The 22962-nt window shown below is 51.2% G+C and overlaps 1 protein-coding gene across 1 annotated transcript in view; it reads right to left on the bottom strand.

The window, feature by feature from the left end:
- The window catches only part of TTC31 (tetratricopeptide repeat domain 31), a 165111-nt gene extending 144166 nt beyond the window's left edge, over positions 1-20945 (bottom strand). The window contains exons 1-2 of the mRNA XM_069205761.1: positions 20688-20945; positions 1379-1461 (exon numbers count right to left, since the gene is read on the bottom strand). Coding sequence (XP_069061862.1) covers positions 1379-1461; positions 20688-20700 — 96 coding nt within the window. The 5' untranslated portion in view covers positions 20701-20945. The remainder of the gene's footprint in view (positions 1-1378; positions 1462-20687) is intronic.
- Between the last annotated feature and the right edge of the window lie 2017 nt (positions 20946-22962).

Genomic DNA, 22962 nt, shown 5'->3' with positions numbered 1-22962 from the left:
CCTTTCTTACCTTGGCCATGTCTCTGAGTATTGCACACCTTGTGCTTTTGGGCACTCCAGTGATGTTGCAGCTCTGAAATATGGCCAAACTGGTGGCAAGTGGCATCGTGGCAGCTGCACGCTTGACTTTTCTCAGTTCATGGGCAGTTATTTTGCGCCTTGGTTTTTCCACACGCTTCTTGCGACCCTGTTGACTATTTTGAATGAAACGCTTGATTGTTCGATGATCACGCTTCAGAAGCTTTGCAATTTTAAGAGTGCTGCATCCCTCTGCAAGATATCTCACTATTTTTGACTTTTCTGAGCCTGTCAAGTCCTTCTTTTGACCCATTTTGCCAAAGGAAAGGAAGTTGCCTAATAATTATGCACACCTGATATAGGGTGTTGATGTCATTAGACCACACCCCTTCTCATTACAGAGATGCACATCACCTAATATGCTTAATTGGTAGTAGGCTTTCGAGCCTATACAGCTTGGAGTAAGACAACATGCATAAAGAGGATGATGTGGTCAAAATACTCATTTGCCTAATAATTCTGCACTCCCTGTACACCCACACTCTGCCCAGGCTAACCCACACTTCCTGGCACCGCTTATTATCCTCACTATAGTTCACTCACACCCAGATCTCCCTTCACTCACCTTCACTTCCTGGCACCACTCATTACCCTGCTTACTGTTCACCACACCCTCCCTTCCCTCACCCACACTTCCTGGCACCGCTTATTTCTCTGCTTACGGTTCACCACATCCAGCCCTCCCCACGCTCACCCTCATTACCCTGCTAATAGTTCACTCACACCCAGCCTTCCCCCTCGCTCACACTTCCTGGCACCGCTCATTACCCTGCTTACAGTACACCCACACTCTGCCCTGGCTAACCCTCACTTCCTGGCACCGCTCATTACCCTGCTTATAGTTCGCCTACACCCTGTCCTCCCTCGTCACCCTCACTTCCTGGCGTAGCTCTTTGCCCTGCTAATAGTTCATGCAACACTCCGCCCTCCCCTCACTCACCCTCACTTCCTGGCATCGCTCATTATTCTCCTTACAGTTCACCCACACACTCCCCCACCCTCATTTCCTGGCACCACTCGTTACCCTGCTTACTGTACACCCACACCCAGCCCTTCCCTCGCTCACCCTCACTTCCTTGCGCCGCTCACTACCCTGCTAATAGTTCAGCCGGGTACAGCTCGGCACTAGCCGATTTACCCCTGCATTCAGCACTCCCCTCGCCAGCCCTCACCTCCATGGCTAGCTACCCTGCTTCTGGTAGACTTCCATCCCGCCATCTCTATACTTCTGTAGACTTGCCCTCTCGGCCTGCCGCAGATGACACGTGCAGACAGAGCACACACTGCAAGAAAGACTCACATGGGGGGCTGGGCGGTCCAGCGGGTCCTCTCGTCTCCAGACTGCAAACTGCCCTGGGGGCACATAGGGCGAGCGGGCATCTCCTGCAGGGTAAAGAGGCAATGGGGGTTAGACCGGGGGGTCTCTCCTGCCCTTCCGCCTAAAGCATCCACTCAGGGAAGGGACTCCCTCCTGCCCTCATTCCTACAGCATCCCCCTATGTAGGAGGCTCTGTCCTGCCCTCATTCCTACAGCATCCACCCAGGAAGGGGTTCTATCCTGCACTCATTCCTACAACATCCCCATATGGAGGGGACTCTCTCTTGCCGTCCCTCCCACAGCACCCACAAAGGGAGGGGGCTCTCTCCTGTCCTCTCTCCCACAGCATCCACCAAGTGAGGGAGTTCTCTCCTGCCCTCTCACAGCATCCACCCAGGGAGGGGACTATCTCCTGCCCTCCCTCCCACAGCATCCACCCAGGGAGGGGACTATCTCCTGCCCTCCCTCCCACAGCATCCACCCAGGGAGGGAGCTCTCTCCTGCCCTCCCTCCCTCATCCTCCACTCAGGGAGGTGGCTCTCTCCTGTCCTCCCTCCCACAGCATCAACCAAGAGAGGAGTCTCTCTCCTGCACCCAGGGAGCGGGCCGTTCCTTCCACCAAAGGAGAGCATCTTTCTCCTGGCCAGGGCAAGCCTGCCCTCCCACAGCAGCTGGGAAACATGCCCTCCCACATCAGCCACCAAGGAGGGCCGCCTGTCCAGCAGCCTCCACTCCAGGGGCCCTGCCCCTCCAGTACCATCCAGGACCAAGCATCCTAAGAGCCCACACCCTCCACCGAGGGCACCTCTCCCCAACACCTCCCCCACTCCTAACGATGCACCACAGAGGGAATCTTTGCCCCCAACCGGGGGGTCCCCCATCCTCCTGGGGTGTGCAGGATGTTCACAGATTGCCTCTCGCCACGTTATTTCCAACAAACAGAACTGCCAGGACAAACTACACACCCGTGACACTAAATTGAAGACACAACCCATCACTGCAGACAGAAAGCATCTTCTGCCCCTTCCTAAGGTGCGCGAGATCACACTCGGTGCACACTTGGGGCTGAGTCACAAAGAAAACTTAGACTTTTGTGTACATTTCCGCTTCTGTCATTCACAAGCTACGAGTCTATAGTAAGTTTAGGTCTGCAGGGTCTCCTCACTCGGAGGATTCTGCAAACAGGCCTGTCGTAGCTTTCTATGTGCGGAGTCTCTGCAGCTGTAAACTTACTATCAACTCGAAGTTTGTGAATATACAAGAGTGTACGTTTCCCTTTGTGACTCAGGCCCTCGGGGTGCACATGGGCAGTCTATCCGGACACTGCATTTCTTGCCTCTGCTGTTTCTTGGCCAGTCTCTTCTAAAGACCCGTCCTTTCTGAGCCAGGAGGTTTTCTGGATAGTAGTGTACTTTGAAAGTTTGGGAATAATCTACCTAAGGTTCGATTCCTCCCCTCTCACACTGGGAGCACAGCCAGGCCTCTCCCCTGGCACACTGCTCCCAGTGTGATAGACCTGTTCTACACTCAGAGCCAGGTCTCTCACCTGTCACACTGTGTGCAGAGCTGAGCCTCTCTACGCCTCTCCCCTGTCACACTGGGAGCAGAACCAGGTCTCTCCCCGGTCACACTGGGAGCAGAACAGGTCTCTCCCCGGTCACACTGGGAGCAGAACCAGGTCTCTCCCCGGTCACACTGGGAGCAGAACCAGGTCTCTCCCCGGTCACACTGGGAGCAGAACCAGGTCTCTCCCCGGTCACACTGGGAGCAGAACAGGTCTCTCCCCGGTCACACTGGGAGCAGAACCAGGTCTCTCCCCTGTCACACTGAGTGCAGAACCAGGTCTCTCCCCTGTCACACTGCTCCCAGTGTGATAGACCTGTTCTACACTCAGAGACAGGTCTCTCACCTGTCACACTGTGTGCAGAGCTGAGCCTCTCTACGCCTCTCCCCCGTCACACTGAGAGCAGAACCAGGTCTCTCCCCTGTCTCACTGAGAGCAGAACAGGGCTCTCACCTACCACACTGGGAGCAGAGCCAGGCCTGTCACCTGTTACACTGAGTGCAGAACCAGGTCTCTCCCCTGTCACACTGGGAGCAGAACCAGGTCTCTCCCCTGTCACACTGGGAGCAGAACCAGGTCTCTCCCCTGTCACACTGGGAGCAGAGCCAGGGCTCTCACCTGTCACACTGGGAGCAGAACAGGAGTGCAGAACCAGGTCCCTCCCCTGTCACACTGGGAGCAGAACAGGGCTCTCACCTGTCACACTGGGAGCAGAACAGGGCTCTCACCTGTCACACTGGGAGCAGAGCCAGGGCTCTCACCTGTCACACTGGGAGCAGAGCCAGGGCTCTCACCTGTCACACTGGGAGCAGAGCCAGGGCTCTCACCTGTCACACTGGGAGCAGAGCCAGGGCTCTCACCTGTCACACTGGGAGCAGAGCCAGGGCTCTCACCTGTCACACTGGGAGCAGAGCCAGGGCTCTCACCTGTCACACTGGGAGCAGAGCCAGGGCTCTCACCTGTCACACTGGGAGCAGAGCCAGGGCTCTCACCTGTCACACTGGGAGCAGAGCCAGGGCTCTCACCTGTCACACTGGGAGCAGAGCCAGGGCTCTCACCTGTCACACTGGGAGCAGAGCCAGGGCTCTCACCTGTCACACTGGGAGCAGAACAGGGCTCTCCCCTGTCACACTGGGAGCAGAACAGGGCTCTCCCCTGTCACACTGGGAGCAGAACAGGGCTCTCCCCTGTCACACTGGGAGCAGAGCCAGGCCTGTCACCTGCCACACTGAGTGCAGAACCAGGTCTCTCCCCTGTCACACTGAGTGCAGAACCAGGTCTCTCCCCTGTCACACTGGGAGCAGAGCCAGGCCTCTCAAGGTCTCTCCCCTGTCACACTAGATGCCCAGCAGGCCTCTCAAGGTCTCTCGCCTGTCACACTTGGTGCGGAGCTGGGTCTCTCTCTCTCTCATCTGTCACACTAGGTGCAGAATCGGGACTCTCACTATGTGCAGAGCATGACCTCTTAAGGTATTTCCCCTGTCACACTGTGCGCAGAGCATGGCCTCTCTAGGTCTCGCCCCGTCACACTTCATGCAGGCCTTGGAAGAATCTACTCGCCCACTCACAATGGCATCTCATTTTATCAGGTCGAGCTATTTTTAGGACCTACTTGCCCGTTCTGGCAGTTGACAAAGAACAAGTGTTTGATTCAGTCAGAAAGTGAAGTAGCAATAAAAATGCCTTTAAATATTGTTATCTTATCACATTAGCTCTGTGTTCAGAGACTGAGGTCAAGATTCAGTCTCTTACAATTAATTTTCCTTCTGACTGCAGAGTTCCAGGAGTTTGTAAGGTGAACTCTGACATGCTATACAAAGTTATTTAAATGTTGTGTGTGCAAACATTTGAAAATATGTCAGCTGTTGTGAAAGCCCATTTTTTTGTACTTCTGTGTAAGGAAAAAATATTTTAAAAGGATTAAAACAAATCACAACACTGCTTTGTGATGTGCAAAGGAGAAATATGTTTCATGAAACCCAATTTTCTGAAATTATTGTTAACACACTATATAGTTTTATCAGTAAAGCTGCAAGTTAGTGGGAAGGGTTTTGGACATTTCTTGGAAATGTGCTGTCTGTAAATGACAGTGTGCAACCACATCACGCTTTAGTAATATATTTACTGAAAGTAGGTGCTTAAGCAAACTGAGAAATACTCCTGCCCTGATGGCAATGCTATTAGTAAACTCATGGATCATGTGTCCCCTATATGAGGGCTAGATTCTTATAATACATGAAGCACACATTTAGTCTACTATTCAAACAAAAGAGTTTTTAGGTCGAGCGCACAAGCGCTTTGACCTGTTGTACGTATTGTGGGTTTTTAACCACACCCATCACTTTCATTCGTTCCTGGGCTTGCCTATCAAAAATCACTTGATGTCATCGATAAATGCTTTACGTTTGTCCCGCCTTGAGGCTGTTTTTGTCACACCTTGCAGACTTCCCTGTTACATGGATTTTTGCACAACTGCCGATCTACTTCAGCGTGGGCAAACTATTTTTTTTTTCTTCTGTCTCTCCCTTTCGTGCACCATGACACAGAGCAAACAGGCACCACAGCGTGAACTCCATCGGCGGTATTAGAGCTCTGGTCACACTGTTCACAGATCCCTAATCAGAGTAATTCCTTGTGGCTTGCCCCGTAAAACACTTGAAATTGGTAAATGCTTTACGTAAAAAAACAGACATCCTCAAAGCGAAAGTGGCTCTCCTAGTACAGCAGGAGAGCCAATGCTACAATATTCACTGCACTCAGGAAACCTGCCCCATAATGCTTTGCAGGGCATTATTTTTACAAAACATTTTTGCTAATCACTCAGCCTGTGGTGGTCCGAGGACAATGGGACCACTTTCAAAATGCTCTGTCTACATCATCTATTGGTGCCCACACTAGGTTAGTGGGGACCCTAAAATAATAACCCCTCCTACCATTCAGTGTCTTTTAAACTTTCTCTTGGCTAGAACTTTTCCTTTGCAGCTGGGAGAAGTTTGGTTGAACGGCCTTGTTTGTAATATCGTTGCAGTAGGCCTGCTAGCCCTGAAAACGCCCTCTAGGGGCTAAGTATATGGTTACACTGCATTACGTTCTCCTGTTTTTTTTTCCATTGGGGTATTCCCTCTAGGGGCTAACAATATGGTTACATGACCATGTTTCTTACAAATAATATGTTTGTTATGGTGCCCTCTCAGGATGTTTTGAGCATTACAGTCTAATGCCAAAAGTTTTGTTCTGATAAAGGTATATATAATAATTGTATATTTGTTACTAATCTCTTCATTTTACAATTATGACCATGATTCAGGCCAACGTAACATCCTTATTACACTATGACTGTTTGAACACTTGATATGTTTGGGTGACCCTTCTAGTTCAGTGGTTCCCAACCTGTGGGCCGGAGACCCCTTGGGGTCCGCACAGCCTCCTCAGGGGGTCCGCGACTGTTTAGAAAAGTTGATATTAACATATTAGTCCCCAGCTTTCAGAAATGACTCATTGGGGGGGTAGGAGGTCTCTGTGTTCCAGTAATGATAACGTGGGGGTCCACAGAAGTCAAAACGTTGGGAACCACTGTTCTAGTTAATTTTTCTTGTTACTCCTCCGTGGATGTCTTGTTTCGTGAACTGTGTTAGTCAGCCAGCCAGCAACTCGGATGGCGAGGCGGTGAAAGTGGTATTCTATTGGAATTAGCATGGCATATTTACATTAGGATGCTAAATGACAACATTTTCATTTTTTGCTGTAGATCGAGGAAGAAGGTAAATAGACGTGCTTTAGTTATATGCAGGGTCACTATAATTATGTGGCAGGAAAAGACAACATTATGAGGTAGGGTTGACCAATTTATGTGGCAAGAAAAGTCCAGTTTTGAATTTACAATGCCAGTAGCATTGGCAATAACTCAAACAAATGCGAGACCTATTACAGTGCAATGAAGGTGCACTCGTATGTGAGAATAAAGAAAAAGGCGACTCTGTAAACTAATATATTTGCCTAGAAGCACACAAGTTGAGACCTGTTCATGGATCAAGTACATTACAATTAGGTTGAGTATGCAAGTTACTCGAGCTGCAGGCCTAGTAACATTTTTGTAATTTTTCAAAGGCCTGCACTACGTGCAGAGCACGGCCTCTCTGGGTATCTCCCACGTCACACTGTGAGCAGAGACAAGTCTCTGTAGGTCTCTCCCGTGCCACAATAGGTGCAGTGCAAGGCCTCTAGTTCCCTTGCTGTCACACCAGGAGTAAAGCCAGGCTTCTCTAGGTCTGCCCCCGGGCACACTGGATGCAGGGCCGGGCCTCTCTCTTCCCTGTCACACTCAGTACAGAGCCGGGTCTCTTCCCAGTCAGTGAGTGCAGAGCCAGACGTCTCTAGGTCTGCCCCCGGGCACACTGGATGCAGGGCCGGGCCTCTCTCTTCCCTGTCACACTCAGTACAGAGCCGGGTCTCTCCCCTGTCACAGTGAGTGCAAGGTCAGGCCTCTCTAGGTCTCTTCCGCTGGATGCAGGGCCAGGCCTCTCTCTTCCCCGTCACACTCAGTACAGAGCCGGGTCTCTCCCCTGTCACCGTGAGTGCAAAGTCAGGCCTCTCTAGGTCTCTTCCTCTGGGTGCAGGGCCGGGCCTCTCTCTTCCCCGTCACACTCAGTACAGACTCAGTACAGAGCCGGGTCTCTCCCCTGTCAGTGAGTGCAGTCAGGCCTCTCTGGGTCTCTTCCTCTGGGTGCAGGGCCGGGCCTCTCTTCCCGTCACACTCAGTACAGAGCCGGGTCTCTCCCCTGTCACCGTGAGTGCAAAGTCAGGCCTCTCTAGGTCTCTTCCTCTGGGTGCAGGGCCGGGCCTCTCTCTTCCCCGTCACACTCAGTACAGACTCAGTACAGAGCCGGGTCTCTCCCCTGTCAGTGAGTGCAGTCAGGCCTCTCTAGGTCTATTCCCCTGGGTGCAGGGCCGGGCCTCTCTCTTCCCCGTCACACTCAGTACAGAGCCGGGTCTCTCCCCTGTCACCGTGAGTGCAAAGTCAGGCCTCTCTAGGTCTCTTCCTCTGGGTGCAGGGCCGGGCCTCTCTCTTCCCCGTCACACTCAGTACAGACTCAGTACAGAGCCGGGTCTCTCCCCTGTCAGTGAGTGCAGTCAGGCCTCTCTGGGTCTCTTCCTCTGGGTGCAGCGCTGGGTCTCTCTATTCCTTCCACCCCCCCCCCCCCTCCGTCAAACTAGGAGCAGAGTCAGAGAGCTCTAAGTCGCTCTGCTGTCACACTAGGTGTAGAGCCGGGCCTCTACTTTGATATTGAGTGCAGAGCCGAGCTTTCTAGGTCTCTCCCCTGTCACACCCAAAGCAGAGGCAGGCCTCTCAAGGTCACTCTCCATCACACTGGGGAAAGAGCCAGGTCTCTCCCCTTTAACACTGGGTGTACAGCCGAACCTGTGTCTCTCACCCGTCACACTACATGCACAGCATGGCCTCTCTGGGTCTCTCCCCTGTCACACTCTGTACAGAGTCGGGTCTCTCCAGTGTCACACTGTGAGCAGATCCAGGCCTATCTAGGTCTCTCCCCTGTCACACTGTGAGTAGAGACAAGCCTCTCAAGGTCTCTCCCCTGTCACTGTGAGCAGAGACAAGCCTCTCTAGGTCTCTCCCCTGTCACACTGTGAGCAGAGACAAGCCTCTCTAGGTCTCTCCCCTGTCACTGTGAGCAGTGTCGATCCCTCGCTGTCACACCAGGGGCAGAGCCAGGCTTCTTTAGGACCATCCCCGGGCAAACTGGATGCAGCGCTGGGCCTCCCTGGCTCTCCCCTGTCACACTCTGTACAGAGTTGGGCCTCTCTAGGTCTCTCCCATGGCACACTGTGAGCAGACCCAGGACCTCTAGGTCTCTCTCCTGGCACAATGGGTGCAGGGCATGGCCTCTCGAGATCACTTCCTAGTCACATTGGGTGAAGAGCATTGGCTCTCTAGTCCCCCACCGCCTGTCACACTAGGTGCAAAGTCAGGTCTCTCTGTCTCTCACACAGAGTGCAGAAACAAATCTCTCTAGGTCTCACCCCTGTCACACTGGGAGCAGAGCCACAAGTCTCTAGGTCTCTCTCTTATCACAATGGGAGTTGACACAGGACTCTCCTGTCACACTGGGAGCAGAGCCTGGAATTTCTATGGGATTAGACACAGGACTCTTTTCTGGTACACGGGGAGCAGAGCTACATCCTTCAATGTCTCTCCTCGGTCACACTGGGAGCACAGCTACGTCTTTCAATGTCTCTCCTCAGTCACACTGGGAGCAAAGCCACGGATCTCTAGGTCTCTCTCCTATAAGAGTGGGCGTAGACTCAGGACTCCCTTTCACACACTCATGTCATACTCATGTCTTTCCCCTGTCATACTGGGGTCAGAGCCAAATCTATCTATGTCTCTCCTCTGCTGTACTGGTGTCAGAACCGACCACTCATGGTATCGCCAGTCACACGGGGTGCACAATCTCTTCCTTATCTCAAAGGGTGCAGAGCGGGCTTCTCTAATAGCTCCCCTTTCACACTCAGTACGAAGCTGGTCTTCTCTAGTCTCTCCCCTGTCAAAGTGGGTGCATTGTAGGGTCTCTCTACTGTCTCCCCAGTCACACACTGTGAAGAGCTTCTCTAGTCTCTTTCATGTCACAGTAAATGCAGTTCCAGGACTTTCTAAGTCTCTCCCAGGTCACTATGTGTTGCAGAGGAGGACTCTGGGTTTCCACGTTTGCCAGCCACTGTATTGTGCAGACACTCAGCTCCTCAAAGTTCATCTTACTGCTCATCTATAGCTGTATCCCAGCGTCAAACTCGCCTCACTATCTTAACAGAAGCAACTGCCCAATGGGAGTCGTTTCCATATCTAACTGGATTAGTGACAGGCAGGCATCCGGGTGGGAAGTACAGAGCTACATCTGGAGACACACAGCTGATATTAACTGAAAGGAAAGGCACGATAGAGCGATTCAAGGTGACACTACTGTCACCCACATCCTCATCATTCATAATGTACAGTGGGGGGCATAATTCACTCATGACGGGCCTGAAGGTAACTGGACATGTGAAAAGACCCATCAAGGAAGGACCTAAAGCTGATGTGACGGGTGAGGCTTGATAAATTACTCCTGCTTTTTTACTGCAAGGCACTGACAGACAACTAAAAGATTCTAACAAGAATTCTTACGGTGCAATTCTTCTCCACCTAGGATTTACCGGAGGTGGTAAACACCACCAAAATCCTTCCCTTCAAAGGCAATCTGTGATATTTCATATAACAAAATACCCATATGTAGGCTTTAATGCAGAGAAATAACAATAACAATCCATCATTAATTGTGTGTTGACTTTAACATATGCTATTCACAACTGAATTAAATATTTGTAAAGCGCGAACTGTCACTCCAAAAGGAGATCCTGGTGCTATGGGGGATATCCGCAGAAGCCTAACCATGTAGGGATAACAGATTATAATGGCCAGGAGTAGCAGAAAGTGTCGGACAGTCCATAAACCCATGTCTTAAGTTGTTTTCTAAAGTTAATATCGATATCAATGATTCTCAGTTGCAAACCTTTGCGCTGGTTATTCCAGGCCTTGGTCTCCAGGGATGAAAAAGGTTTGCCCCCCTCTGTTTCGTCATTCAAAAACTGGTAGTTTAAGCAGGTGTGTTATGGATGATCTCCGTGTTCTACTGGTGGTGTAGTGGGTAAATCTGGCCATAAGGAATTTAGGTCCAGTTACGTCAAAAGCTCTGTAAGTCATCAAAATAATCTTAAATAAGATCCTCTTACGGACTGTTAGCCATTGAAACTTTTTAGAGCTGCAGATGTGGAGGACCTTCTTGGGAGTTTAAGGACCAGTCTAGCTGCTGCATGCTGGACGACTTGTAGTTTGCCCACAGTCTGTTTTGAGGACTCAGCAAACAGACTGTTACAATAATCCAAATGTGAAGCAACGAGAGCAAAATCTACTGTCTTTCTGGCCATTAAAGGTAACAGACCAAAAACGTATCTAAGGCCTTTTTTAAATTAAAACAGATGTCTGCTACTGCGAGGGCCTGAGGCCGGAAGCTGATTCAGTCCACCACTGGGAAGGATTGAAAAAGGTTTCCTTACCCACCCGCATGATCTCTGTTTTACCTGCGTTAGATTTCAAATGATTGTCTTTCATCCACTGGATAACAGCAGTCAAGTAGTTTTTAAAGTTTAACTGATGCCAGTGAGGTCTTATCCAAGGATAGTATCAACTGAGTATCGTCGGCCTAAGACACAGTATCAATGTCAAATGATGCAATCAGGGAAATTAGAGGGGCCATATAAATGTTAAAAACAAATGGGCTCAGTAAAGACCCTGCGGAATCCTCGCCATTATTGTTACCTCTGGGGAAAAATACGACCCTAACATCACCTGAAAACGATCTGAAAGAAATGATCGAATGCAAGAGAGGGCTGATCCATTCACTCCACACTCTTTAATTCTTTGAAGTAACAGGCTGTGTGAGACAGTGTCAAACGTGACCGATAGATCTTACAAATTCAGTACTGCATTCGTGTCTGTGTCTAAAGGCAATTTAAGTGTCAGCAACTTCCAATAACGCGGCCTCAGTGGAATGTTTTGGATGGAATCCAGACTGCTGTAGATGCAGCTGCTCTGTATTCTCCAGAAATACAGTTAGTTGAGTGTTTATAAGATGGTCCTTAATTTTGCTCATTGCGGGCAATAATGAAATTGGATGTAAGTTGGACAATATTGTGGGGTCCACAAGGGGTCTCTCTTTTTAGAGGTTTGACCGGCACAAGCTCCATATTGCTGGGACTATTGCGGTGGCTATTAAGTTTTTCATGATCACATTTAGCAGGGGATTTACTCCATCTACTAACTTATGGGGGGCAGGGGTCATCTGGGCACCATGATTTACAGGATAGGATAGCCTGATGATGTTGATCTAGGGATACATCCTGAAAGGCAAGTAGAGTTCTGTTCTTTAGCCATTCTGGGCAATCGTTGATGAGGACATTTGAGAGGGGAAAAGGGTTGAAATCGCATTGTATGGTCTTGATCTTTTCCTCAAAGATAGAGATCTGATCACAAAGAACTTGGGAAGGTGGAATGTGGCTTCCAGTGCCTTAAGCCTGAGGAAGGACCTGGCAATACTGAAGATGTTTTTTGGTTGCCATGTGTTTGCACAATCTGAGAGGTGAAATAAGCTCTTTTTGCGGCTTTGATTTGTTTAGGATATGCTTTTATTGCTTCCTTGAAATTTCGCAGATCTTCAGGCATGTAAGCTTTATTCTATTTCCTTTCTAATTCTTTACAGCGCAGATGAAGTCCTGCTATGGTCTTATTAAGCCAGGGGGAAGAGGGCAAAGTTTTGGGCTTTCTGTTTTTTAGAAATTCCTGAGGTCAAAGCTTTGGCAGACTCGATAAGCCACTTATTAAAAAAGATTCTACATCTTAGGCAGAGTCCTTGCAGAGATAGAGGGGCCTCTGGTGACCTCCCCCCCCCTCCAATTCCCACCCCACAGGAGGAAGCACTGCAAGGGGGGGCAGGAGGTTTGCGGCAAGGCGCCAGGAGATCGGAGGGGAAACTGTGCGTTGGGGGGTGAGGGGTCCCCCCTTCTCCTCCAACCCCTGTGCCTCGCAGGACCCCCTGGCTGGGCAGCTCGACCTGTCACGCACAGACTGGCGCCAATGGATTGAGGTGCATTTAACTGACCTAACCCTCGGAAGGCCTGATTGGCCTGTGTGGGAGTGGCAATGGTGGACCATCAGAGGAGGTGGTCATAGGCCATAAACACAAGGATGGCGAGAGATAAGGAACCCAAGCCAACCAGACAGAGGCGGATGGACCGCTTTACGAAGGAGGTGACCCCCCCACTGTCCCCCCCACCGTCCCCCCCACCCGCCGGTTGCGGACCCTCGGGCAGCACCTGACAATGCTGCCATTCTGTCGGCTATTCAATCCTCGAGTGAGGTGCTGGAGAGACGAGTAGAAGAAGTACGCTCAGAGGTGTCCCTCCTGCATCAAGATCTCCGGAACGTGGCAGAAAGGGTCACCTCGGCGGAAACGCGGATATCAGATTTGGAAGGCACGGTCCGGAATCTCAGCAAGGAAATGGCTGAGACTAGGGTCCTCAACAAAGATGATATGTGGTGGCTGGAGGATGCGGAGAATCGGACCCGCAGGAACAATCCGAGATTCGCGGGCTTTCCGGAAGGAACGGAAGAGAAAAACGTGGGCCAGTTCCTGGAAACCTGGCTGAAAAGTGTCTTGCCGACAGAGAAATTCTCATCCTACTTTGTGATAGAACATTACCACCGGGCACTAGGGGCTGCCCTACAACCCCCCCCACCTGCCCCTATTGGGCGCTGCCAAGGCCCATGATTACCTGTTTCTTAAATTACCAGGACATAGACAAAGGTTCATAAGATGGGTGAGGTGCTGCACGAAAAAACTCAAAAATACTCATCTTTCATGATTACACAAGGGACGTTCAGAGGCAGCGGCACACTTTTGACTCTGTGAAGGCTAAACTCCGCAGCCTCCAGCTACAATACACGCTCCTCTTCCCAGCAAAACTAAAAGTCATCTTCAAGGGGAAAGCGCTCTTCTTTCACTCCCCGGAGGATGCATGGGAGTGGCTAGAGGAGCACTCTCAACTGTCTGGGAGAGGTGGCAATGAGTCAAACGGATGACCCGGGCCCTCTCGGCCCATGGCGTGGCGAGATCGGTCACGACCCAGGATATGGAGGCGAGATGGAGACACGCCGTGGCGAGTGGGTCGATCGAAAGAGGGGAGAAGCATCATCCTAATCAGAGGACAGTTGGGCCCCGGTGATTTGGAGGGGAGGTAGGGGGGGGGTCGACTTGGTGCTGGACATGGGAGTATTGGCCCAAGTGCGACCAAAGGGTCAAAATTGGCATCTCGGCATCCATGGGTGGCAGCCACAACCCAACTAGAAACAGAGGAGGTGGTTCTCAAGGCAGAAGGGCGAGGTCCAGAATGTGGAGACAGTGCAATAAGGTGGGGCCGAAGGAGTAGGAGCTGAACGTGGATAACACCAACCTGTGCAAGGACGAAGTGGAGCAGTAGGTGGTGCTGGACCGTAATCTAGACATTGCGCAAGATCCCTCGTGTTGAGGGGTGTGGCAGGTAGCCTTCCCATTGGGAGGCAACCTGTGAGTTGTAGTTTCGTGTTGAAGGGGTAGGGTTGAGGGAGGGGAGCTACAGACCTCTCGACTCCTGTGAGTGGTAACATGGAGTTTCTTACTCCCTGGGGCGCATGGGAGGTGGGGGGGGGGGGGGGGGGGAGGGAGGGGAAGGGGAAGCAGGTCTTGTTGGCGGTTATTTTTTGCCTGTTTTTGTTGACGTCAGATACACCACAGACATGTGGGCATACTAGGTCCTATAGTCCACACATCTGGCGATTGGTTGTCTAACCCACATGCCTGGGAGTAGGGGACGCCACCCCCCGCCCCCCCACTCCCCTCCCCACATCGAGATCCCCCCTCAAGTATAATGGCTCCCACAAGTGGTATGTCCCCCACCTCCCTCCAACTCAATATGAAGGCCTTTTCTGTGCTATCTTGGAATGTGAATGGACTTACTTAGGGACAGCGTTAAACAAGGTCTGGTGGCTCAGTACATGAAATGAATACACCCAGATGTTGTTTGTGCTTCTACAGGAGACATCTCAAGGGCACCATGAGTAAATTGCTGGGGAGAGGACCCTATGTTACACTGGCATATGCAGGTTACACATCTGGCTCCAGGGGGTGACGATTTTAATCCATAAATACCCGCCCTTTGATATCTTGAGACAGTGGGTGGACCCAGTCGGGAGGTGTATGGGGGTACAGGGACTCTGGGGTAGACAGAAAGTACTGTTCCTAGGTATGTATGCCCCACCTAGACTTCAAGCTCCTGTCCTGGATAAGCTTCCAGAGATTTTATTGGCAGCAGATGCCTCACCCCATGTGGTGGGAGGTGATTTTAATGACGCAATGGACATGGAGCTAGATCGCTCAGTGGTGTCTGTGTAGGAGGCTGGCCTGGCTTGTAGTGGGTACCAAGGGGTACTTACACTCTGTACCAAGTCCAGTTATCCCTTATTAGTGTAGAAGAGGTGTTTCTAGCAGCTTAGGCTGATAAAAGGTAGCTATAGCAGAGCAGCTTAGGCTGAACTAGGGGACATGCAAAGCTCCTACTATACCACTGGTGTCATATGCACAATATCATAAGAAAACACAATACATAGATATACTAAAAATAAAGGTACTTTATTTTTATGACAATATGCCAAAAGTATCTCAGTGAGTACCCTCAGTACGAGGATGCCAAATATACACAAGATATATGTACACAATACCAAAAATATGCAGTAATAGCAAAAGGAAGTAATGCAAGCAGTGTAAAATTACAATAGATTGCAATAGGAGCAACACAAACCATATACTCCAAAAGTGGAATGCGAACCACGAATGGACCCCAAACCTATGTGAGCTTGTAGAGGGTCGCTGGGACTGTAAGAAAACAGTGAGGGTTAGAAAAACAGCCCACCCAAAGACCCTGAAAGGTAGGTGTAAAGTGCACCTACAACCCCCAGAGAGCAAAGAAGTCGTGATAGGGGGATTCTGCAAGGAAAACCAACACCAGCAAAGCAACAACAGTGGATTTCCGGACCTGAGTACCTGTGAAACAAGGGGACCAAGTCCAAGACTCGCGACAGTGTCGCGAGTGGGCAGATGCCCAGGAAATGCCAGCTGAGGGTGCAAAGGAGCTGCCACCAGATGGAAGAAGCTTGGTGTTTTGCAAGAACGAAGAGGACTAGGAACTTCCCCTTTGGAGGATGGATGTCCCACGTCGTGAAGAAGCTTGCAGAGGTGTTCCCACGCAGAAAGACCGCAAACAAGCCTTGCTAGCTGCAAGGGTCGCGGTTAGGGTTTTTGGATGCTGCTGTGGCCCAGGAGGGACCAGGATGTCGCCACTTGGATTAGGAGACAGAGGGGGTGCCCAGCAAGCCAGGGAGCCCTCACAGAAGCAGGCAGCACCCGCAGAAGTGCCGGGTCAGGCACTTAGAAGAGGAGTAAACCGGAGTCCACCTGAAGTCAGAAAAGGGAGTCCCACGACGCCGGAGGACAACTCAGAAGGTTGTGAACTGCAGGTTAGAGTGTCGGGGATCCAGGCTTGGCTGTGCACGAAGGAAATCCTGGAAGAGTGCACAGGAGCCGGAGCAGCTGCAAATCACGCGGTACCCAGCAATGCAGTCTAGCGTGGGGAGGCAAGGACTTACCTCCACCAAACTTGGACTGAAGAGTCACTGGACTGTGGGAGTCACTTGGACAGAGTTGCTGAGTTCCAGGGACCACGCTCATCGTGCTGAGAGGGGACCCAGAGGACCGGTGATGCAGTCTTTTGTTGCCTGCGGTTGCAGGGGGAAGATTCAGTCGACCCATGGGAGATTTCTTCAGAGCTCCTGGTGCAAGAAGGAGGCAGGCTACCCCCAGAGCATGCACCACCAGGAAACAAGCGAGAAAGCCGGCAGGATGAAGCGATACAAGGTTGCAGTAGTCGTCTTTGCTACTTTGTTGCGGTTTTGCAGGCGTCCTGAGCAGTCAGCGGTCGATCCTTTGGCAGAAGGTGAAGAGGGAGATGCAGAGGAACTCTGGTGAGCTCTTGCGTTCGGTATCTGAAGAATTCCCCAAAGCAGAGACCCTAAATAGCCAGAAAAGGAGTTTTGGCTAACTAGGAAGGAGGATAGGCTAGTAAGAAAGGTAAGAGACGATCAGAAGGAGTCTCTGACGTCACCTGCTGGCCCTGGCCACTCAGAGCAGTCCAGTGTGCCAGCACACCTCTGAATCCAAGATGGCAGAGGTCTGGGGCACGCTGGAGGAGCTCTGGGCACCTCCCCTGGGAGGTGCAGGTCAGGGGAGTGGTCACTCCCCTTTCCTTTGTCCAGTTTCGCGCCAGAGCAGGGCTGAGGGATCCCTGAGCCGGTGTAGACTGGCTTATGCAGAGATGGGCACCATCTGTGCCCATCAAAGCATTTCCAGAGGCTGGGGGAGGCTACTCCTCTCCAGCCCTGACACCTATTTCCAAAGGGAGAGGGTGTAACACCCTCTCTCTTAGGAAGTCCTCTGTTCTGCCTTCCTGGGCATGGCCTGGCTGGACCCCAGGAGGGCAGAAACCTGTCTGAGGGGTTGGCAGCAGCAGCAGCTGCAGTGAAACCCCGGGAAAGGCAGTTTGGCAGTACCCGGATTCTGTGCTAGAGACCCGGGGGATCATGGAATTGTCTCCCCAATGCCAGAATGGCATTGGGGTGACAATTCCATGATCTTAGACATGTTACATGGCCATGTTCAGAGTTACCACTGTGACGCTATACATAGGTAGTGACCTATGTATAGTGCACGTGTGAAATGGTGTCCCCGCACTCACAAAGTCCGGGGAATTTGCCCTGAACGATGTGGGGGCACCTTGGCTAGTGCCAGGGTGCCCACACACTAAGTAACTTTGCACCCAACCTTCACCAGGTGAAGGTTAGACATATAGGTGACTTGTAAGTTACTTAAGTGCAGTGGTAAATGGCTGTGAAAAACATGGACCTTATTTCACTCAGGCTGCACTGGCAGGCCTGTGTAAGAATTGTCAGATCTCCCTACAGGTGGCAAAAGAAGTGCTGCAGCCCATAGGGATCTCCTGGAACCCCAATACCCTGGGTACCTTAGTATTATATACTAGGGAATTATAAGGGTGTTCCAGTATGCCAATGTGAATTGGTGAAATTGGTCACTATCCTGTTAGTGACAATTTGGAAAGCAGAGAGAGCATAACCACTGAGGTTCTGGTTAGCAGAGCCTCAGTGAGACAGTTAGTCATCACACAGGGAACACATACTGGGCACACTTATGAGCACTGGGGCCCTGGCTGGCAGGATCCCAGTGACACATACACTAACACAACATATAAACAGTGAAATATGGGTGTAACATGCCAGGCAAGATGGTACTTTCCTACAGTCTGCGGGTAGAGGCTCACATACTCCACTGTAACAATTTGCAGCAACGCTGGGCTTGTCGGACCTTTGGAGAGACACCCACCCCACGGACAGGAAATACTCCTACTTTTCGGGGGCGCATAAAGTATTTTCTAGGTTGGATTACACTTTTGCCCCTGGATGTGGAGGTGGTCCGCCAGACGGACTATCTGGTCTGGGGTTTATCGGACCATTCCCCTTGTCTGTCAGGGGGAGTATCAAACGTATCAAGCACCAACAAAATACCTATCTTCAGGTTTTTATCACAGTGTAATAACAACCCATCCTTAAAAGCCTACTGGCTTTAACACATGCTTTTCCCAATACGTACGCTCCCACCCATTGCTTTCCCATAACATTTAGTCATGAACAGATGACAAACTCAGGTTTCTGGCATAACTTTTCCCAGGTCCCTGACAAGACCGTTAGCCTTCACGAATGGCTTAACACTATACACAACACAGGCATATGTACTGCAGTGTCCATAAGCTGGTAACCAACAAGCATTCATCTATAAAATTACAAACGTGTACAGAATTTCAGCTGGAAAAGCAAAATACTACCTTGCCTAAGAAAGCCGGACAAGGGTAACTGTAGTGGAATACTTGCCTACGAACCTCAGCAGATTGTAGTAATAATTAGAGTGAAAAAATTGTATTATCTTTAAAACATGCTTTATGCAGTTAGTAGGGCAGGCATATTGCCTTTTTTAATAACATTTCATAATGAACACATAAAACCTATTCAATGTGCCATGACTTCTTCCAAAGAACTGATAAGGCCTATTCCCTTTACCATTGGCTTTACACTTTACCCAAAACCGGCTTATTCAAGGGCATATAAACTGGTAACATTTACGCATACTCATAAAAACACATATGTAGGAAAATGCAGCTTGCAACATTATCCAGAACCCTCTCAACAGGGCTTAAAAAGATTGATCACAGTGAAACCCCCCAGGGTCTGTCAAAGGAGTTCACCCAGTCCTAATGAACGAAAATGTGACTAAAATTGATTAGTTGGCTCTGATTAAAAGAAGGGTTCGAGCAGAATGAAACCCTCCCAGCTCCATAGAGCCTCCTCTGCCGCACACTAGCCCACCACACACAGGAGAATCCCGAGCCCACCACCCTGGCATGCCCTTCTGTAACCCCACCCTGACTACACCACACATGGGAAACACTCCAGCACTCTCAGGGGGCCCACAACCGTGATCCAGGCCCCCACCCTAACAACCACACACAGGAGAAGCCCCAATTCTGGCCCAGTTGCCCACCTAATCCTCTCCTCTCCCCCTCCTTCTGTAAACTGATTGCACCACACATAAGAGAAGCCTCAGACTCCCAGTACGCTCCTGGAAAGCCCACCACCCTGACCCAGGTGTCCATTCCACCCCCTCCATCAGTAACCCCACCCTGACTCCAGCACACATGACAGATGCTCCAGGCACTCAGCAAGCTCCTGGGGATCTGACCACACTGGCTCAGATGCCCATATCACCTCTCTGCCCACTCCCTCCTTCACTAACCCCACCCTGACTGCACCACACAGGAGAAGCTCCTTCTTACTCCTGGGGAGCCACCACCCAGCCCAGGTGCCCATCTCACCTCTCTGCCCACCCCCTCCTTCACTAACCCCACTCTGACTGCACCACACAGGAGAAGCTCCTTCTTACTCCTGGGGAGCCCCCCACCCAGCCCAGGAGCCCATCTCACCTCTCTGCCCACCCCCTCCTTCACTAACCCCACCCTGACTCCACCACACACAGGAGAAGCTCCTTCTTAGTCCTGGGGGGGCCCCACTTAGCCCAGGAGCTCATCTCACCCCTCTGCCCACCCCCTCCTTCACTAACCCCACCCTGACTGCACCACACATAGGAGTAGCTCCTTCTTACTCCTGGGGAGCCCACCACCCAGCCCAGGAGCCCATCTCACCTCTCTGTCCACCCCCTCCTTCACTAACCCCACCCTGACTGCACCACACACAGAAGCTCCTTCTTACTCCTGGGGAGCCCAGCACCCAGCCCAGGAGCCCATCTCACCTCTCTCCCCACCACCCCTTCACTAACCCCACCCTGACTGCACCACAAATAGGAGAAGTTCCTTCTTACTCCTGGGGAGCCCCCACCCAGCCCAGGTGCCCATCTCACCTCTCTGCTCACCCCCTCCTTCACTAACCCCACCCTGACTGTACCACAAATAGGAGAAGTTCCTTCTTACTCCTGGGGAGCCCCCACCCAGCCCAGGTGCCCATCTCACCTCTCTGCTCACCCCCTCCTTCACTAACCCCACCCTGACTCCACCACACATAGAAGCTCCTTCTTACTCCTGGGGAGCCCCCCACCCAGCCCAGGTGCCCATCTCACCTCTCTGCCCACCCCTCCTTCATTAACCCCACCCTGACTCCACCACACACAGGAGAAGCTCCTTCTTAGTCCTGGGGAGCCCCCACCCAGCCCAGGAGCCCATCTCACCCCTCTGCCCACTCCCTCCTTCACTAACCCCACCCTGACTGCACCACACAGGAGAAGCTCCTTCTTAGTCCTGGGGAGCCCAGCACCCAGCCCAGGAGCCCATCTCACCTCTCTACCCACCCCCCCCTTCGATATGTGGGGGGGGGGGGGGTGGAGGGCAGACAGCTTCTAGGGGGCTCTAGGCATGAGTCCTCGTCCCCCCGCCCCCCAGACCGGCCCTCACCTGCCCCCTCCATGGCCCCGGGACTCAACACTCCCTCCGGCGGATCATCCCGGCTCCCTGCTGGGCATGCAATGCCGGAAGCGGCCCCGGGGACGTCACTTCCGGCCGAACCTCGGTCCACTTCCGGGCTCGCTCGGCAGCCATGATGGAAGAGGAATGCTGACGTGTGACGGTGGCCGTGTCCGGCGTACAGCGCGTGCGTCTGCCCTACAGGAGCGCGCGCGGGGCTCTGCGGACGCAAAGAGATGCTCTCGCGCCTTTACCGGTCACTCCTGCCGCCCCTCCAATTGCGCAGTTCAGCCGCGCTTCCTTTACCATTCGGTGACATCTGCCCCTTCCAAGATGGCCGCCCCGTTCTCCCGCAGCCCGCTCTGGCGCAGTCTGGGACTACAGCGCGCCCGCGCAGCTGCGCCCGGCGGCCGCGCCTCCCCCTCGGAGACCAGTGAACGTGGCGGCCATGTTTGAGTGGTGCCGCCGAAACCTCCACAGGGGCCTGTAACGTGTGAGAGGCGGCGGGAACCTCCGTTTTATCTTATTTTTTTCCGCTCTGAGCAGCAACTAAGGTCAAAATTACTACTTTTTAAACCCTTTCTTAAAATATTCAGTGCGTTTTTAACTTTCCCGAAATATTTTAGGACTGTAGTTGAAATAGTAAACAAAAATCATGAGCTGTTCTCTGGAAAGTTAAAGTTCCCCTAATCACTGTGGACTGCAGTTACAGCCCTGCCAAGTGCCACGCAGCTCATGTTAGAGTAACGCATTTTCGGCCATTTTTTCCCGCATTACTTGACATTGTCACGCGAAAGAACCGTGTAGTTCCAGTTTCCCGCTTTGCTAGTTAGGCTTCGAGTACTGTTTATCAAAGGCCACAAGGTACACCGGTGTTCAACGTGAGGTATAGGATTATCGATATATTATGTGAAAATACATAGCCTACTGTCGTAGAAACCCGTATCCTAGCCAAGCGAACCAACCCTCTTCAGCATCGCAGTTCCAGGATCCATGCTTCAAGCATTGGTCCTCGGGTAGATGGGGGCACCCAAGGGAGATCCGGGGCTCAGGGAGGGGAAACCACACCCTCCTCCTCCCCATAGACCAGAGGTCTTCAAACTTTTTGATGCTTGGACCCCCTCTCAAAATGTTTTAAGGTGTAAGGACCCCCTCTGACAAATGTTTCTAGAACCTGGTACTCCTCATTGACAATCATAAACGTTTCCAATTTCCACAGCAAATAATTTTTACTGTGAGGAAATAATATTAAACAGTGTTTAGCAAACCAAAGTTCAGTAGTGTGGGGGCACGGTCAAAGATGTGGCTGAAAACTAAGGTCCGAATATGTGAGGAATTGGTGAGGGGAGGAGTGCAAGTCTTCTTGCTGCAGTGCCCTACGGCAATATAAAAGGGCAGGAATGGACTGTATTTATGAAACACAGTGCCTTCCTGTCCTTTCCACCTGTGCTGGTGCACAAATTGCTGCCTAGCGTCAATGAAGGCAGGATTGTTTTTGTGCAGGAAGGGGCACCTTCCTGCACAAAAACAATCCCGAGAGGCATTTTCCTCTTTCTGTATGTGAGGCAGATAGCAACACACATGGAAAGAGGAAAAAAACAAGGAGAAATTAAAACATTTTTCCTCATTACGCCTGCTCTGGGGAGGTGTAAGATTTTGGCACTGCTCCAGTTTACGTGATTTTGTAAATCTAGGGCAGCGTCAAAATCCATGGGTGTTGCGTGGGAATACCCACCACATTGCCCATGGATGCCTCCTTGACGCAAAGTAAGGTAACACAGTGTCTTGCGTGCTTTGCCTTACTCCATATCTATGAGGCAATGCAGGGTGGCTGTGCGTCGCCTCATAGGTATGAATGAGAGGCTTGTGCTGCCGGAGCGTCAAATTAGTGATGCTCTGGCGGTGCAAGCCTCTCGTAAATAATCCCCAAAATATTCTGTAAATTAGTTTTTTTTAAGTCTTTCACTATCAGGTAGCTACATAAAAAATAACAGCAGCTTAAATGAAAAAAAAAATAAAAGAAAGTTGTTTCTCAGCTTAAATGAAAAAATAAATAAAAGAAAGTTGTTTCTCAGTGGGCAATGCACTGTAGTGCATTCTGAAACCTCTATTAGTTAGTACATTGAAGAGGTCTGTGTGTAAAGGAAAAGCAAAATAATTAAATCTTGGTTGGTGCAGTGGAGAATAGTGACTTGTCTATTTTTAGTGCCACAAGGTCACAGCCTGTGACAGAAAGCACGTGGATATGTGAGGCATTATTTTATAC

The sequence above is a fragment of the Pleurodeles waltl genome, chromosome 1_1 (genome assembly GCF_031143425.1).
Source record: "Pleurodeles waltl isolate 20211129_DDA chromosome 1_1, aPleWal1.hap1.20221129, whole genome shotgun sequence".
Lineage (NCBI taxonomy): Eukaryota > Metazoa > Chordata > Amphibia > Caudata > Salamandridae > Pleurodeles > Pleurodeles waltl.
This window is presented reverse-complemented; position numbering and strand designations above follow the sequence as displayed.